At 47.5% G+C, this 20,104-nt stretch overlaps 1 protein-coding gene across 1 annotated transcript in view; it reads left to right on the forward strand.

Moving 5' to 3' along the window:
- Window positions 1-18,459, forward strand: part of LOC138516877 (uncharacterized) — a 233,057-nt gene extending 214,598 nt beyond the window's left edge. Inside the window, exon 4 of the mRNA XM_069632326.1 lies at window positions 15,330-18,459. Coding sequence (XP_069488427.1) covers window positions 15,330-15,560 — 231 coding nt within the window. The 3' untranslated portion in view covers window positions 15,561-18,459. The remainder of the gene's footprint in view (window positions 1-15,329) is intronic.
- The last annotated feature ends 1,645 nt before the right edge of the window (window positions 18,460-20,104 follow it).

Raw genomic sequence — 20,104 nt, forward strand, 5'->3', positions numbered from 1 at the left:
CCCTTACCGGCATGGCGCTATAAACGTGTCCACCTTGGCAAGAGGCCGCTAATTGCGTGCCATTACGAGTACGCGGACACGAGCATAGCGCCATGCCAGTAATGATTTTACAGCCATGCCGCTAAAGACCCCGTAAAGACGCTTAGCGGCACCGATGAAAGCTCTGATAGCGGAAACGGAAATAGCGTCATCGCACAGGAACGGGAAAGAGTATGGCGGCCATCTTTAAAAACACAATCCATTGCCATCCTCTGCCCCTAGGACATGCTTCCACACCAGTGCCATACCACACCATCAAGCATCCCCTGACAATGCCCAAGGCAATTAAGAAAGGTGCGGATTGGCAGCGGAAGGAGAAATTTACAAATGAGGAGCTCATCATGCTCACAGAGACCATTGCTGCTAATGCGAATGTGGTCTTCGCGATTTACATGCGTTGCGAGACCCTGATAAAAAAAAAGGCCATCTGGGCAGAGGTGGCCCAGAAAGTCAGTGCGGTGGGCACCACCACCCGCACTGTGAAAGACTGCAGGAAGCGGTGGGACGATCTCCGCCTCCGGGTCCACAGCATACTGGCTGCAAATTGGAACCTGGCCATGGGCATAGGAGGTGGCGGAGATTCACCCATGAAACTGAGGGAGTGGCAAGAGACCTGCGCCAGCACAATTGGCGTTGAATGCACAGAGGGAGTTGGCGACATGGAGCGTGGTGCGCCCACAACATCAGATGGAGGTGAGTGTCCACATAAAACAGTGCACTGTGAAAATTGAGGCACCCGCCAAATGGGAGCCCTGAATGAGCTCATGGATGCGGCCACAAACATACATGCACACAAACCTGCCCATGTGAGTGTCACACCATAACACACACACATGCACGCATCACCGCAGACACGTGCCACCCAGACCCATGCATGAATGACCCACCCGACAGTCCAATTACCTGAATGCTCACTAATGAAGTCCCAATGCATAGAATAGCATGATGAACAACATCTGCATGAAGCACGTTGACCCATCACCAACGCCATCCCCCTCCTTGTCCCCCACAGGCTCACAGACCGACAGCGATGAGCTGGACACTGCAACACAGGCTCCCCCAGCCAAGAAAAAAGCCAGGGCACAGGAGCCAGGGAACACTGCTGGCACATCAAGAGGCAAAGGGTGGAGTGCACTCCTGCAGAGGGGCAAACACAGCAAGCCACCCACATCACCAAGACGTGAAGTTACGGCTGCAACAATTGCTGCACCCACTGCAGTGATCCCCCCAACACAGGAAACACCCATGGAGGGACCACTGTCTGCTGCCAACACTTCGACCACAGCAACAACCAGGCACCTCCTCCTCTGCAAGCTCAAGGCAGACGAGCCCCTGCCGCCGATCCTTGCGCACCGTGAGGCGCACACCCTCCCAACCTCCAAATGGTGGTGGTGGGGATGGGAAGTTGGGCAAGCAAGATGTAGCTGGCACATGTACAGCAGGACAGCAACGTTGTACCGGGCACACATGGGGGTGTCGTGGGGGGAGGGGGGAAAGGGTGGTTGCATAGTTGGGGCCATGCACTTTTTCTTCTCAAAATATGTTAAATACACTGGTGACAAGTTAAAATACAGGCTTGGACTTCATCATTGTGTATGTGAACTTTATTGGGGGACAGGGCCCATTGTGCGCTTCACCACAAACACCAGTGCACTAATACCCACATCCAACAGAGTTGAACCATGGGAATCACAATATTTGGTTGATTAGATGCTGACGCACATTGCGTCCCTCCTGGACATCGCCTCTTGCATGACCTGCAGCCCCGTCCCCTCCCTCCTCATCCCCATCATCATCGTCATCAGATGGTTGCATTTCAACGTCAGGGGGCAGTGGCACATTCCGTCTGATACATATATTGTGCAGCATGACACATGCCATGGTGATCTTGGCCACCTTCTCATGACCGTACAGGAGAGCCCCACCTGACCTGCTTAGGCACCGGAACCGTGTCTTCAAAAGGCCAAATATCTGCTCAATCACGACGCGGGTACGGGTATGTGCATGATTGTATTCCTCTTCGTGCCTGTTCTGTGGGTTCCGTACAGGGGTAAGGAGCCACCTCTTCAGGGGATAGCCAGCATCACCTGCATGGGTGGAACAATGGGGACTTGTTACTTTTCACCTCAAGTGCAACCTGTACATATCACACTAATCAAGTTGCATTGTGATTGGCATCCACGAATCCCAGCATGCATGGAGACGATCTGTGTAACTGCAATGTGAGAAGGTGAGCTAGTCTCTGCAAGTGGACATGCACCATGCATGCCTCCGGCAGTCATTGCCATGTCCTGGGTATGGACAGGTCTTAGATGTTTGTGGGCCCAGGCAAACTTGGTACCACACTGCTAGTGTACTGCCATTCTGAAATCGATGTCGCCATGCTGTGAAGCGTCACTTCAGTAGTGGTGTAGGGGTGTGGTTCAGTACAATGGCTAGAGGTGATCCCTTTGCATGCACTCAAGGGCGCATAGCTGTAGTGATGTTGTGCAGCGCAAATTTTCTATTCACATATTGGTGCCATGTCGCTGATTTGTGTCATATGGGGTGTGGTATGATGTGCAATGTGCATGTGGATTGATGTGTCATGTTTGGCATCTTGGATTGTTTTCAATGTTGTGCTGCTTCAAATTGCATGTTGTTTTGGTTCCGGTCAATTGTGGCCAGCCTTGGTGGACATTGGCCTAAATCTGTATGTCCATTTGTTCTACGGACGACAGTCCACACCCAGTTGGAGTATGCATCTCTTCCCCCCCACAATCACACCCAGTTGGAGTATGCATCTCTTCCCCCCCAATCACACCCAGTTGGAGTATGCATCTCTTCCCCCCCAATCACACCCGTTGGAGTATGCCTCTCCCCCCCCAATCACACCCATTTGGAGTATGCATCTCTTCCCACCCCAATCACACCCAGTCGGAGTGTGCATCTTTCACCCCCCATTCACACCCAACATCACACTGCCATGTGCTAGCCCTGCTACTCTAATGCACTAATGAAGTCCCAATGCATAGAATAGCATGATGAACAACATCTGCATGAAGCACGTTGACCCATCACCAACGCCATCCCCCTCCTTGTCCCCCACAGGCTCACAGACCGACAGCGATGAGCTGGACACTGCAACACAGGCTCCCCCAGCCAAGAAAAAAGCCAGGGCACAGGAGCCAGGGAACACTGCTGGCACATCAAGAGGCAAAGGGAGGAGTGCACTCCTGCAGAGGGGCAAACACAGCAAGCCACCCACATCACCAAGACGTGAAGTTACGGCTGCAACAATTGCTGCACCCACTGCAGTGATCCCCCCAACACAGGAAACACCCATGGAGGGACCACTGTCTGCTGCCAACACTTCGACCACAGCAACAACCAGGCACCTCCTCCTCTGCAAGCTCAAGGCAGACGAGCCCCTGCCGCCGATCCTTGCGCACCGTGAGGCGCACACCCTCCCAACCTCCAAATGGTGGTGGTGGGGATGGGAAGTTGGGCAAGCAAGATGTAGCTGGCACATGTACAGCAGGACAGCAACGTTGTACCGGGCACACATGGGGGTGTCGTGGGGGGAGGGGGGAAAGGGTGGTTGCATAGTTGGGGCCATGCACTTTTTCTTCTCAAAATATGTTAAATACACTGGTGACAAGTTAAAATACAGGCTTGGACTTCATCATTGTGTATGTGAACTTTATTGGGGGACAGGGCCCATTGTGCGCTTCACCACAAACACCAGTGCACTAATACCCACATCCAACAGAGTTGAACCATGGGAATCACAATATTTGGTTGATTAGATGCTGACGCACATTGCGTCCCTCCTGGACATCGCCTCTTGCATGACCTGCAGCCCCGTCCCCTCCCTCCTCATCCCCATCATCATCGTCATCAGATGGTTGCATTTCAACGTCAGGGGGCAGTGGCACATTCCGTCTGATACATATATTGTGCAGCATGACACATGCCATGGTGATCTTGGCCACCTTCTCATGACCGTACAGGAGAGCCCCACCTGACCTGCTTAGGCACCGGAACCGTGTCTTCAAAAGGCCAAATATCTGCTCAATCACGACGCGGGTACGGGTATGTGCATGATTGTATTCCTCTTCGTGCCTGTTCTGTGGGTTCCGTACAGGGGTAAGGAGCCACCTCTTCAGGGGATAGCCAGCATCACCTGCATGGGTGGAACAATGGGGACTTGTTACTTTTCACCTCAAGTGCAACCTGTACATATCACACTAATCAAGTTGCATTGTGATTGGCATCCACGAATCCCAGCATGCATGGAGACGATCTGTGTAACTGCAATGTGAGAAGGTGAGCTAGTCTCTGCAAGTGGACATGCACCATGCATGCCTCCGGCAGTCATTGCCATGTCCTGGGTATGGACAGGTCTTAGATGTTTGTGGGCCCAGGCAAACTTGGTACCACACTGCTAGTGTACTGCCATTCTGAAATCGATGTCGCCATGCTGTGAAGCGTCACTTCAGTAGTGGTGTAGGGGTGTGGTTCAGTACAATGGCTAGAGGTGATCCCTTTGCATGCACTCAAGGGCGCATAGCTGTAGTGATGTTGTGCAGCGCAAATTTTCTATTCACATATTGGTGCCATGTTGCTGATTTGTGTCATATGGGGTGTGGTATGATGTGCAATGTGCATGTGGATTGATGTGTCATGTTTGGCATCTTGGATTGTTTTCAATGTTGTGCTGCTTCAAATTGCATGTTGTTTTGGTTCCGGTCAATTGTGGCCAGCCTTGGTGGACATTGGCCTAAATCTGTATGTCCATTTGTTCTACGGACGACAGTCCACACCCAGTTGGAGTATGCATCTCTTCCCCCCCACAATCACACCCAGTTGGAGTATGCATCTCTTCCCCCCCCAATCACACCCAGTTGGAGTATGCATCTCTTCCCCCCCAATCACACCCGTTGGAGTATGCCTCTCCCCCCCCAATCACACCCATTTGGAGTATGCATCTCTTCCCACCCCAATCACACCCAGTTGGAGTGTGCATCTTTCACCCCCCATTCACACCCAACATCACACTGCCATGTGCTAGCCCTGCTACTCACCAAGTAGCCACGAACGTTGTCCGGCTTGTCACTCCATGTAGCGTGGTATCGTTGAGTTCCACAGGACCATTAAATCATGGGTTGATCTGGGAAATCGGGCACAACAATGTGTGATTATCTTGTTTGAGTCACATACCATTTTGACATTGATGGAGTGGAATTGCTTTCTGTTTTGGTAGACTGCTTTATTGTAATGTGGGACCACCAATTCCCCATGGCTACAGTCGATGGCCCCGATGCAACTTGGGATGCCTGCCAGTGAATAGAAGCCAACTTTGGTGTGGGAGATCTCCTGGGCAGTCCGTGGCAGGGATATGTGTTCACTTGTGTGCTTCAGGAGGGCATCGAGCACCTGGGTCAGCGTGCGTGAGAATACTGGTTGTGAGATGCCATGCATCTGCCCTACTGTATGCTGGTAGGTGCCTGTGACCAGGAAGTGGAGCACAGTTACCACCTTCAGTAGAGGGGGGATGGCAGTTTGGATGTCTATGAGGCTCACAATGTCATGTATCATGTCCACTATGCTGGTGATGGTATCCCGGTCCAGACAGTACAGGGTGTGTATCTGCTCAGGGGTTAGGTTGAATGGACTGGCTCGGATCCTGGGGATTGCTGGCTGTCTCTGTGGTATTACTAGGTGCACTGGTGGGGCTTGCTGCGCCTGTCTCGCCCTCCTCCTCCTCCTCCTCCTCCTGCGTCTCCTCTGTGCTGCCTGTTGTTGTTGGTGCTGCAATGCAATCATGTCCTCCAGCCCATGTAATGCTGCTAGTATTGGAACCATCTTGGTGTGGTAAGGGGTGTGCTCCTTTTGTGCTGCCACAGTCTCCATTGCCTCCACCTGTGCTGATTGTGTCCACCTGTGGCAGGTGGGAACACTGCTCATTTCTCTTAACGGGTGGTTCGCGATGCCGGTATTTACGCCATGCCGGTATGGCCTTTTTGGGGCTGTTCCATGCCGCTATTAGCATGTTTGCATGGCTTGTGATGGTGTGCTAATTGCGGCATGCTGCTATTTACGGGATGAGGGGTCGCGCGCCCGCAGACTAGCCGCTATTAGTGGCACCGTTCTTAGCAGTGCCGCTAATTGCAGTTGGCCGGGTCGTAATTGGCAAGGGTTTTTAACGATACCGGTATTCCATTACCGGTATCGTTATTCCCTTACGGCAATCCGTGTAATGAGGCCCATGGTATTTAGCAAGACCACAATGATAATGACCTCTAGATTCATACCAGGACTTCAAGCTGCAGTAAACGCCAAGTGGTTGCCGATCACTAGGTGGGAATTGCTGCAGATGACCAATGCAACAATAAAAGGATTCAATGCAATAAAGAACTTAGAGCCATCAGGCTGCTGACTCTCCAGAACAAGTATGTTCTGGATATGATAACAGCAATCGAAAGATATGTTTGTACCAAGGTCGTGCCTTCTTGCTGTACATTTATACCATCTCATGATGGAGAAAATGGACACCTGACAGAGGCAAGAACGATGTTAACGACTCTACATACAAAAATGGAACACCAAGCTGATGAGAGGGCAGGAGATGATTGGCTCTCATCTCTGTTTTCATGGATTCAATCTTGGTTGGCAAATGCTTTCAAACTACTTGGAGCAATACTTGTGTTGGTGTTGCTAGGATTCTGTCTCTTAAGGATTATATTAGGACAATGCCAGAAAACAGACAATAAAGCCATTGGTATGAAGATAATTGACGTTAACAGTGGTACTGGAGAGAAAACGTAGACTGAAGAAAGTACTTGAGAAAACATCAGGAAGAATTCTCTTGCACCCCCAGGAACTAGGTTCTATTAACCCCAAGATAGGAAGAGATATGTGGGACGATGGATATTATGTTCGGCCAGCAGGGGATATACCTGGAGTGTGGGTGAACACATAAAGAATGCAGGTCACCTGAGGTGGGTGACAAAATATGGGTCTCAAAGAAAAGAAAATATGATGAGATGGTGGAAGAATATGAAGCAGGAATTGCGGAAGAAGAGGAAAAGAAGAGCATGTTTGAATTTTCGACCAGAGGGGGAATGTAGAGGTGTGGGTGGTAGCCTAATCTCTAGTCCCGCCTCTTTACCACCGTGCTATTGTAGTAACAGACGAAGAGCTACAATTGGGAATTCGGGCAAGAGTTTATGACATTTCCATACGTCAGCGATTATGCGAATGACTATATGCACTCAGACACCCATTCAGAAGATACCCTCACGTTGAGGCAATGGAAGGAAGTTATCAAGAAGGATGTCAACTGCCAAATTGCAAGGAATCTGCTATGGGAGTCATGGAGGTGCTCTAAACAAGAGTCTGACGACAGCAACCTGATGTCATAAACAAGATATACAAGCCTAAGTTGAAATTATATGAAAATACTTAAAACTGACAATATAACAGAAGCACTAAGAGAAACATGTACCAAAGGATAGAGTTATAGAGAAAATAAGAATATGAAGTAACGTGTTGACCAATAACTGTCAATACACTGTAACCCAAGGTAGGAGAAACATACAGAAGCTTCCTAAAAGAGGTACATATACAACGTTTAAGACGCCCATTGCAAGAAAATAGACAACGGACTGTGTTAAAGTATGAACCCAACTAACTCAAAAACGAGCTTAGGATCTCAAACTCAAGAATTGATGAAGAAGCTGTTTGCGTGTGCAGAATAAGGGAGTACGTTGGCCTGATATCAATGAAGGTATTTCGAGAGATGGGTGCAAGGCACAAGGGGAGTCGAATGAACAGACCATGCACATGAAACATGTTTCTGCTAAGATTAGGAGGGCAAGGACATTTGTTGATGCCAAGTATTGGACAACCACAAAGGCAAAAACCTATGTGAGGTGGAGTGAGCAAGTCTCTAAAGTCCAGAAAGGGTAATGGCACTGTGATTAATTAAATCAAATAGCAGAAATTCAGAAGTCAAAATTGACAAAATTGTGGTCTCATAACATGTGATGAAGAACTCAAAACAAAGGCTATTCATTAGAGCTTTGAGTTAAGATAGTGGTGTGCGCATACTCCCTTAAATCTCCTAGAACAGACTATGAGGTCAACTGCAAATGATAGACCTTGGCTAAGGATCAGATTGATGACATACAATGGATTAATTGGGAAAACAGAGAACAAATTGACGCAGCTTGAACACCTAGGTTTCACTTTGTTCACATGCTGCTAGAACAAGCCAAAATTCCAAGGTTGGATAGGGTCGCCAACCAATCACAAAGGCTTCCACGCACTTTAAATACAAAATGTTGCAGTTATTAGCCTGATGCCATATTCTCTGCTATAATCAGTATGTGACATATGTAGAAGTAGCTGTGGGCGTGCCCTACAGACAAGGGGCAGCCAATGAGATATTAACAGTTATATAATCCTATGGGTAGATATGTTCTTCTAATCGAATTCCTCCCAGCATTAGCCTTTATAAAATGCCAAATAGGAAGAATCATGAATAACATGTGTAAAAGTATATAAGGTCTGTGCAAGCAAACTCTGATGTGAATATTGAGCATCTACTTTGATGGCTGTAGTTCTCGCTGCTTTCTTTCATAGAGAATAAAGCAGTTTGTTACCATCTTCCTTTGATCTGTCCAATTATTTGGTATGTGATTATTATTGATAAGTCTATGACAAGACTGGAGGCGAGCATTATGCTTCAACCTCTTTTATTTCCACTTTTCAGCAGTTTCAACAAACTATAACAAAATAACAACTTTTGAAATGTCCAAAGTGACTTTCCCACCTAGAACTACTACTCCCATAGTCTCTGTAGTCCTTCACTCTCCAGCTCAGCTGTGACCACATCCTGTCCCTGAGCTCCTCCTCTTCTTTTACTGCTCTTCGAGCAGATAAGTAACATTTTGCTTACCTTCCTATGTATTTATAGTAGGGTAGTCATTTTACCATATTTACAAACAGTATTTAAAGAATGTTATGTAGGGCATTTCAAATGCAGCACATTATGTCTGAATGGTCTTAGATAGATAATATCGTGTGTACACGTAGCGATTAACCTCAGTAAACTGAATACTTGCGGCTCAGTACTTAATTAGATTGCACAACCGGGTGTATGTATAGACAGAAGTAGACGTCCCACACGGCTCCAGTAGCGCAGCGACCCTGTGCCATATAACTGGCACCTCAGGGGTTTCAAATCACCTGCAGAGCTGTCAGGCCCCTCGGAAGAGGGAAAGGAAGTGCCGGCGCGCTCCGGCCCCCACCTTCAGAGAGGCGTGGCCAGAGCCGAGTGCGCGTTCCTCCACGTTGCATTTCGGATGTGACGCAGAGAAGAAAGGAAGCCGGGCCCAGCGATGAACACTCCCACACTAAAGGTAATAGCGTTTGAACAGGAGTTTGATCTATTAACAAACCACTAGCTCAACACGGTAAGCGGCGAGAGCAGGGGCCAACAGAGCACGGCCCGTTAAAGCAGGTGATCTGTTTACATAAGAAATTAATCCTCAGCAAAGACACAAACATCGTTAAGGGGCAATTCGAACTGCTAGCCATCACAGGCACGAAAAATACAGCATAAGTCCGGAGCAGCCACAAAAAAAATATAATAAATACATTTTATAAGAAGATAACTTAAGTAGGATCATCTGACTAGCGAAGTGGGCGTTCAAAGACACCTACATCAGGTATCTAGGCACACAGCACACTCTAAAAGATGTTGAAATTCGAATGGAGCGAAAAGGAGCAGCCATTAGACCTAGCTTCCAGCTTCAAGGAGGTGCTGGGGAATTTGCTAGTAGATGCAGTGGCACAAGGGGTGCGACCCCTGCAAGAAAGGCTGGAGACTCTAGAAGCTATGCTGAACCAGCCCAAAGATAGCACCACAAGGACAGAGCGAACACCCACCGGATCCTCTGGAACAGGATCTAAGGGGAGTACTCAGGTCCGAAAGAGGAAATCCTCTGACGACCCCAGGATGCTTTGGATGGGGAAAAAGAAAAGGCCCCGGAGGTTGCCGATGCCTTCGCAAAGCTCAAAGAAGCCTATTTGCAGTGTCAGGCAGTGCCAGACCTCATGACCCCCACTCCTGGGGAAGACAATGATGGAGAAGAAAACCCAGGCTAGGAAGAGGAGCCAGCAGAAGGGGACCTCTCCCCACAGGAGACAGAAAAGCCAGTCGAGGAAGAATGGGCAAAGCCCAGTGGGGGGTAAGAGAGCCCGCAAGGAGAAACACCTCGAGGAGGAACAGGATGACATGTTCGATCTGGATAGCATCCAAAACCCAAGGTCCTCAGACTGGCAGCCGTCGCCCAGAGTAGCACAATACATGATGGTGAAGCTGAGAAAAGCCTTAGACAAGGTGGTTAGGCAGCACCTTCAAGCAGAATGCCCACGACCGGACCTTCCCAGAAAAGTGGCAGAGACCCCCGAGTTAGACTCTAAAATGCTGACCTTTGTATCCAAACCCAGCAAGGACCCCTGTAAGGGTATCGACAGATCATGGAAGAGTTGCCAAGAGAAAGTGCTAGACTTGGCAGGCCCTCTCGCGAAGATCATGGATCTAGCGGAAAGAGCGAGAGATACAGGAGCGGATGCGGATCCAGAGGCCTTAGCAGGATGGGCGCAAAGAGCCATTTGCTTTCTGGGGAACGCTAACTGCACCATCGCCTCGGAGAGAAGGAGAGGCTTCTTGCTCAACATCGACCCAAAGCTCAGAGATCTAGCATCCTATGAAGCCGGAGAAGCAGCACAGGCCCTTCTTTTCAGAGAAACTTTCGGGAAGGAGATGGGCCGGTTTGTCGGCACCTACACATCCTTGGAGAAAGCCCAGGCCTCCATCTGGAAAATATTCCCAAATAGAGTTTTTGCCGGGACCGGTCGTTTCAGTGGTTGTACGGCCGGGCGCCAACAAGGAGGGAGAAGACCCCCCCCAACCACAGAGCACAATACTGGGAAAACAGGCAGCAGGATGCGTTCTTCACAGCCAGAGGCCGTACCCCCAGGGGACGCATAGGAAAAGGTTTCAGCCGAGGGCAAAGATTTACACCAGGTAAGAACGCTTGCCTACACCCCAGTAGGGGGGAGGACCAGTATATTCTGGGAAAAATTGGCACGCGCTTTCCAGCGATGTCTGGATTTTGCAAACTGTAAGAGGTGTGCAGATAGAATTTATGCAGCCACCAGGGCAAGAACGCGCCCCCCCCACCAGCAGCGCCTAGCAGCCGCGGAGCAGGAATGCCTAGACCACAAGCTATCATTACTAGCGCAGAAAAAAGCCATAGCGAGGTGCTCTGAGACCCCCAGTTTTATACGCATCATGTTTCTTGTACACAGAAAGGAGAAACCCAGCCTGTGATAAATCTGAAAGAGCTGAATGGATGGATCGTGTACCATCATTTCAAGATGTAAGGAATCCACCAGCTCAGAGATTGCCGGAGAGAGGGAGACGGGTTACGAGATTAAATCTGAAGGATGCTTACCTGGCGATCCCAGTACAGAAGCGATACAGGACGTTCCTAGCTTTTCGCTCTGCCTATTCAAGACGATGCCCTTCGGGCTTGCGTCAGCGCCCTGGGCTTTCACCAAACTGATGAAACCAGTAGCAGTGTCAATCCGAGAGAAGGGCATAAGGCCAATCATATATCTAGACGACCTACAGCTCCTGGAAGAAGATCGAGAAGCGCTAGAGTATCAGACGAGATGGGTACAAGAATTGCTCCAGTCTTTAGGATTCCTAGTGAACACAGAAAGTCAGATACCAAGCCAGCACAGAGACTACTGCCAGCAAGGAAAATATGAGATATCGAGAGATCAGATTATGTTTGTGAAAACGAGTGATTTCACTGAGAGTTCTCGCAAGGATTGTAGGTCTGCTAGCAGCTTCCATTCAAGCCATATTTCTGGGTCCCTTGCACTATCGAGCATTAAAAAGATTGAAAATAAGGCACTTGCAACAGGAATTCAAGTATCACCAACTGATACCATTGGACCCAGAGTCCATCACAGAACTGGAATGGTGGTTGCAGAATCTGGATGCCTGGAATGGGCGTGCCATTTTCGGAGCCTGACCCGACCTGATCCTAGAATTAGATGCCAGCTGCCTAGGCTGGGGTGCAAGATGCGGAGAGTTGCAGACAGGGGTCAAGTGGAGCGAAGAAGAGCTGCGTCTGCACATAAACTGCCTCGAGCTTCTAGCGGGTTCTTTCGCAATCAAAGCGTTCACGAGGGACAAGGTGAAGTCATGCGTACTGTTGAAGATGGATATCTCAGCAGTTCGATACATAAATCACCTAGGAGGAACAAGATCCAAGATGCTAGCCGAGTTAGCAAAGGATTTTTGACATTTTTGCCTGCAGACGGGGACGTCAGTGACAGCAGAATATCTGCCTGGAGCACTGAACGTGACAGCCGACTGGAAATCCCGATACCTTACAGACTCCAGCGACTGGAAGCTAGATCCAACAGTATTTCAAATTCTGGATCGGAGATGGGGTCCAGTTCATACAGATCTTTTTGCGTCTCGCCTCAATACACCGACAGCCAATACTTCAGCTGGAGATTAGACCCAGGAGCTCAAGTGACAGACTCATACCTGCAAGACTGGTCGAGTGACCTCCATTACGCATTTCCCCCTTCACGATGTTGAGCAGAGTTCTAGCGAAATGTCGGCGGGAGAGAGTGGAGCTGATTTTAGTGGCGCCATTGTGGAACTCACAAGTGTGGTTTCCATCGTTGTTGGAGCTCACAATAGACCTGCCGTGAGTCCGCCCTGAAGGAGAACGACTACTCACGGACCCAGCTGGATTGTGTCATCCTCTGAGAGTGAGAGGGACTCTCACACTAATCGTGTGCGGGATATCAGGAGATGCTGGGAACTGCCAGGCATTTCGATGCACACTGCAGAACACATCGCACAATCCTGGGCTCCATCTACAAGGAGGAGCTACGGCGCGGCTTGGACCAAGTGGACTATTTGGTGTAAAGGGAGAAGTCTTCATCCCATTTCAGCGCCTGTACTGGCCATACTGAACTTTCTCGCTCTGTTCCTACAAGACGGAAAGGCATTCCGCACCATAGGAGTGTACAGATCTGCGATCTCGGTGGGACACTTGCCGGTTGAAAGAGCCTCCGCGAGGGAACATCCGGCAGTAGTTAGACTCATCAGAGGGGCTAAGTTTAAAGTACCACCAGAGCCTAAGTACAATACACTATGGGATGTTACTGCAGTTCTGTGGTTGATAGAGAACTGGCCATCGTCAGCAGCTGTCAGGGAAACTAGCAATGCTGCTTTGTCTCATATCCTGAGTATCGGATATCAGAGCATTAGAGATTAATAGGAGTACCTTTAGGCCAGATGGGGTAACTTTCTCCATAGTAAGGAGAACTAAGACATGAACTTCTTCAGTACACTTCCCGTATTTCCCGAATAATATCAAATGGTGCGTAGCAAGCTGCATCAGCGAGTATGAAGCTAGGACACCAAAGAACAGATCTGCGAGTACCATCAATTGCTAATAGCGCGTAGAAAGCCTTTCCACGTAATAAAGACAGCTGCCATTGCGAGATGGGTCAGGGAAGTGATGCAAGCAGCGGGGATTGACTTGCGAAAGTATGGAGCCCACTTTGTAAGAGGAGCTACGGCATCCAAAGAATATATAGCTTGAGTGTCTTTGCAAGAGATCATGTTAGCAGCAGATTCGACTAATGATCGTACTTTTAAAGAATTTTACTTTAAGCCATCTGAAAATATAGCAGTTTAGCTTTGAACAAGCATTATGCTTGCCTCCAGTCTTGACATAGAATAAAGATTACCCTTGCTATCTGCGCAGGGAGTATTAATTCTATTAAAGACTAGGAGTCGAACATTAATTTCCCACCCAACATGTATAGTTAATCATAGGTAGTGTTGATTATGATGTCTAATGATATGATAACAATGCATAGGCACCACCCTTATGGTCTGCTTTGTATCTTCCTTAGGAGAGGAGCAGAAGAATAGTTGAATGAGGGGCTAGCAGCCAAGACACGAGCAGCAGCCTGAGAAGTATCGGTAGCCAGTTTCAGTGGATGAAATCTTCGCACTGTTAGCGGGACAAAGTTATCGTTCCTAAGTGACAGTCGGAGCACGTAAAACAAAGAAGGAGCTTAGGGACAGGATGTGGTCATAGTTGAGCTGAAGAATGAAGGACTACGGAGACTATGGGAGTAGTAGTTCTAGGAGAGGAAAGTCACTTTGGACATTTCAAAAGTAGTTATTCTGTTAAAGTTTATTTAAACTGCTTAAGAGTGGAAATAAAAGTAGTTGAAGCATAATGCTCGCCTCCTAGTCTTTAATAGAATCAATACTCCCTGCACAGATAGCAGGGGTAATCTTTATTCCATCTAGCACAAGGAAGACGCCTCAAGGTGCTAGAGCACATTATTATCTGGAAGGAAAGACATGGTTTTCTGCAAAAGAGAGAGTTGGTATGACGCTGTCTGGATTTGCTTTGATGTGCATTCTGTCAATGTGGAAACCCTGGGGCCTGGCACATGGTGTTCGCAGGTTTATGGCAGCCAGTCAGGTCTGCGTGTGGGTGTGTTCTGTTATTGAGGAATAGAGGGATTTCATTGCGTTTTGTGAAACACTTTAGGCAACAATTAAGTTGTTAGACCATACCGGTGCAAGAACATCTTTCCTGTAATAAACCACAATAATAGCATTAAGCCCCAAAATGGTGAGTCTTGCAGATGACTATTTGAACATCATTGCTGGTTGGTCTCAAGAAAGGAGGGTTCTTTGCAGGGTCTCTGTGATATATATTTTGCTTTGTCGCTGATGTATGGGATATAATCACAATACGCAGCAGTAGTCTTCTGATGAGTGCAGTACAATGGTATAGTGCAATTGGGGATTGATTACATTTCTGATGATCTAAATGGTATTAGCAGGTTATTTACATGGTTGCATAGAGTGAGGGAAATCCAGGTGTGGGTTGGTTTGATGTTTATTTTAAATGTGTGTAATCATATGCACAGGGGGAGGGCAAGAACTAGATTTATCAGTCCTTCTACATGGTGATCCTTTCTCATTTGCAGGGACATTTCATTTAGTTTGATGACATAATATGTATGCTATAAAAACGGATGTTTTCTAACTATCTGATAGAGTATTTGAAACACTGCTCATGAATCCTCATGCGATTTTTAAACAAGCAATTCACATGACTTTGGATTTCCCTTTTCTAGCTGAGTTAACTGAAGGCTTTTTCTCTTTGCAGACAAAGGTGTCGATGAAGCAGGATTTCGAACTTAAACCAGGCGAATGTATCAAGAGAAAATGTATTGTCAGGAAAGCCCTAATGGATGTGACATATTGTGCTAAGATCATTACCGTATTTGGCTGTCGCGCCACCATTTCTGGAGTTTGGAAAGGGGTTTCCTATTGGCACATAGAGAGTGTACAAGAGGATCTTCCGGAACATGAGGGTCATGCTCATGATCCAGAGTAACACATTCACTGTTTTCTCCTAGGCCTTCGGATTTTTCGGATTCAAATCGAAACAGCAAACAACTGATGAAACTATTCTGATGGGTTGAATGATTTGCTTAAATAGATAATTGAAACAATGGTGAAAAACGAATGTGCCTGATTTTGCCTCCTAATAATCTCCTATCATTCTCCTTTTCTATATCTGTATTTTAATTCATGGAATGTGTCTTTGGTAGAGTAGAGTAGCCCGTACTTTTCATGCTTTTCCATGTTTTATGTTATTTTCATCGCCTTTAGAGTCTTTTCCCACATTTTGGAGATGTGGTCATACATGCGTGTGCTGAGTTCAATTTAAAAAGATTGCCCAAAAAGCACGTGGCCCAACAGCTTTACATATCACCCAGATGGGTGATCCGGGTGAGGCATAACTGAGCGCCATTTAGGAACCTCCCACTTGGGAATACAGAGATGAGAAAGAAGGAGAACAGGAATGGGACTCGCTGTACCTACTTTTAAAGCTAAATATCTTATTACCGCTGATAAAATCCGATTTGATCTAATCACCTTTTTTCATTTCTGTAGTACATCATTCTAATCAAATTCCTCTTATTGATTCTTGTCATTTTGGAGAGTTACGCATTGAGAAGATTTATGGGTTAATTTTTAAGCAATGGACTGGCTCTCTGGATTCCACCTGTTCTTTGCAATGTATCTCTCACATCCTAGAGGTGAACCCCACAGCCCCAACCGCGCAGTCTTGAACAGAGGGAGTCAAAAACTCACTGGTGGTAGACTGGTTTTCCAGAGTGTTATCTTTCCTGGCCAAGCATAGAATGATGCCTATTAAAGACTGGGGGCATACATTCAGAGGTGCCATTTCACTATAGAAATGCAAAGTGGCAGTAGTGCCAAACAGCAGCAAGAACAACAAGCTTTGAATTGGAAGGCACTGTGGTGAAAAGCAGAGAGAGGGGCCCTGAAGTAAGACAAGATTAGGAAGGAAAGTCAGGGATACATGTGTTTTCCCAGCAGGTGCTCATCTGGAGTTAGTTGAAGAACCAGTCAATGACCGGTAGGAATGGAAGAAGGTACACCTACGTCCCGTGTAACATGGGAGTGCTAGATTCTGGGGTGATAAAGTGCCCCAAACGCTACATCCATCAAATGTACATTATAGCAGAAGATGGGGTCATTTGGGTTTGCCAGTATCCCGCCGGTAATTCCGGCGTGATACCGCCAAATGGAACCAATCTTATGGCCCTTACCCTTACCTGATATTCCTGTATTACTGGGATATTACAGATATCAGCAATGGCGGTCATTCCCCATTCCATGGATTCTCATAGGACTCCATGGGGGGGAATTGCTGATTTTTCCTGCACGGGTAATACTGGCTGTTTTTTACTGGTGGGGGCCAGCTTTACATCCAGCTCGTGGCTGGAGGTATATCAGTCAACCCCAACCAGCAAACCTGTAGTTTTGTGGTGCGGTAAAAAGTGGTGGTAACGGAATTACGGACGCTTTTACCAGCACTTTTCCTGCACAGCAAAGCTTATGATGTGGCCCACAGATAGTCTAAGGAAAAGGATTCTAGTCCCGACATGAAGCAAAAGAACTGGATTCCCTTGGCTTGAAAGGGCCCAATCTAACGCCGGCAAAAGGAAGCCTGAACCCCCCTTTGATGGGGTGTTCCCCTACGCTACCTGCTCCAAGGATGGTTCAGAAACTCCTGGTTCTGGAGTTACCGGTGCATCCGGGGGAGAGTATAGGCTCTGAGATGCGTGGTGGGGTCTGGAGCCTTTGAAATAGTAACCCAGTTTCACAATTTGGCTGAGCACTCTTCGGTGATGGCAAAATAATAGTGCACAATTGATTGATTAGAAAATAACTTGTGTGGAAGGGGAGGCATGAGGAAAAAGCAAAAAACGAGTGTGACACATGGAGCCTCTGCTGCACTCATCTGGCCCAATCTGAGGGGAGTAGAGGACTGGCCAGCTAAGTTGTAGGGTTAATAACGGAACGGGATGGGTTCAGTTTTGCTTTGCATACGTTGATCACTGCTCATGTCGGGTGCCCAGGGGATGGATATCCCATCAATGTGGAGGCACAGGAAGGGGTATACAAGTACTAAGGTACAAACTCAAAATCCCATGCAAATCCTACCCGAAGCATGCCCCACCCGAAAAGGTTAAAGACACTCAACCAGGCATTGTTCTGCCTGGGTCACTGTGTGAACCTCACTGTGCTCGGGCATCAGGCTGTCTCCAGAATTCTTACCGCTCACTGATTCACCAAAGGCTTTTCTAATAATGGCCCCCTAAATCGACTTGAAAGAACTTGGCATCCTTGTCTCTTCTTCCGTCCACGCCTTCTCTGCCATTTTGCACCCCTACTAGAAAACGTTACCTGATGATTCCTCCCATATTTATTTCTGTCAGGCTTTGAAAGTCCTCCGCTGCCCTTCTGGTCGTTCGGATAATGCCTGATGGCTTTTTTTTTTGTTTAATGAAAGGTTGGCCCCGTATTTCACGTGCATACGAACATGAGTACAATGAATACAATGGTGCCAGACACCTTCTGAGCTAGTAACCCAGAGCAATGCCTGCCAGCAAGCTCATGACCAGCACAGTAGTATACATGTTCCCACCTGCTCCTCATCATTATTTAACGAGTTACCTGTGTGAAATGCTCAAGACGGCCACCATTAAGGACTGAGTACAACACGAACACTGTACATTGTTTCGAAACTTAGATTTCACCTGCTGGGATTTCAGAAAAGTGTAATTAAGGGTATGTATAATTCCCAAAGTAAACAAGTTTGATGTTCACATTTACTGCTGGAAAACGCGCATCCATTAGAGGTGGATAGATAACGCAGTTAGTGAAATACAGACCAGCGGATTGGACAAGCCTATATTATGATCTGAATATCCTGCCAGAGCCGAGTTTTGTAGGCTAGTTCAGATAGTATGCTTAGTATAGCTAGTCATTTTGACAAGGGCAGCCACTTTCCTACAGTTGGGAAAAACAGTCTGATGCGCCCGTTGGTATATCAGGTATAATGAAAACAACACTAAATGTACACTGAAAAGCTATTATTTGCTATTTGTCAGCAACGTGCTGATGCAGTTGAAACCATCGAAAAATGTAAATAGGTGGTTAGAACACTGCTGGATACTGCAAGAGGCCTGAGAGAGATGGTGGCCTGAAGGCTGCAGCAAAGGTGACCGGTAACATGTGTGCTGCAAAGTGTTTTGCCTCATAATGAGACTGCTGTCATGGGGGCAGCTACTCAGGGGCCTGCTGAGGCTCGGGGCTCATTTCATCTGAAAAAAACTGAAAGGCCCAATCACCATCCACAGGGAGAATGGTTTAAAATGCTTCTTTTGTGAGAATGTCTTCCCATTAAGCACTCGCACGTTCTATTTAAACAGTATTTCACAAAAAAGTCATGAAATGGCTTTCACAAAAGTGGCCACTTTAGTTGGATGGAGGAGCCTGTTTTCCATCCCCGTCAAACCCTGAAACAAAAAGACTACACTAACGGTGGGTGTCCTACACAGGGGCGTCGCTAGGGGGGGGGCTGAAGGGGCTATAGCCCCTGATCTTTTGGTTGTAGCCCCGGATAGAATCTCTGGAGCTACAGCCAAAAGACTAGCTAGCCCCGAGTCCCAACAGTTCCGACATCAGCGTAGCCCCGGGTCTTTTCCAGACCTAGCAACTCCCCTGGTCCTACATGAGGCTTTCCACAAATGCAGCCACTCAGACGTCAGTCCGTCTTGACACACATGTATCATCAAATGCCATGCACGGCTTTGGAGGTCCAACCACATGACCCCGGGTGAAAAAAGGTGCCCTCAGAACATGGAGCCTCTGGAGGTGAACTTTGGAGGACATCACCCAGAGTGATAAGCACTACAATCCCATAGCTCACCAACTGATGTAGCGACTGTGAATGATAGCTAGGCTTTGCCAATCTCGGTCTGGTCTACTCACGAGGTAGTGTTTGACAAAGACAATGAAGTTTAGGTGTCCTTGTTAGTGGACCGAAGCAAGGGCCTGGACCTCTGGAGATGGGAATTCTGGTGTTTCTTGACTGGGCTAATCAGCACGTGCGGGAGCATTTAAAAGACCTAGATGCAGCATCTGGAAGCGGATTGGATATCTAAAGTGGATAGTGGGGACGAGATAAGATTCTATTCGTGATGAAATAAGCCTGACAAGGCTTGTTCCTAGTCAAAAAGCAAAGAAAACAAACGACGAGACCCTTTCTCATGATACACTCATGATTATTTTGCCATGTTTATTTCAATTAAAATAATAAAAGTGTAATCTGTGCACTGTTGCTTGATATTTGAGAAATTGCAATAAAAGCTCATGCTGCATCACACTCTTGTCCAGACCAAGGTTATTTTGTGAAGGAGGTTAATATTCGGGTGTGTTGTCACATATTTCCTCTTGGGGGCTTTACCGTATCTGCCCAGGTTACCAAACGTGCACTGGATGCACGAGCAGCTTGCCCTATTAAGAGCCATGTTGTGAAAGGTGTTGTGTATCCTGGTG

Source organism: Ambystoma mexicanum, chromosome 6q (genome assembly GCF_040938575.1).
Source record: "Ambystoma mexicanum isolate Mex_15411 chromosome 6q, UKY_AmexF1_1, whole genome shotgun sequence".
Lineage (NCBI taxonomy): Eukaryota > Metazoa > Chordata > Amphibia > Caudata > Ambystomatidae > Ambystoma > Ambystoma mexicanum.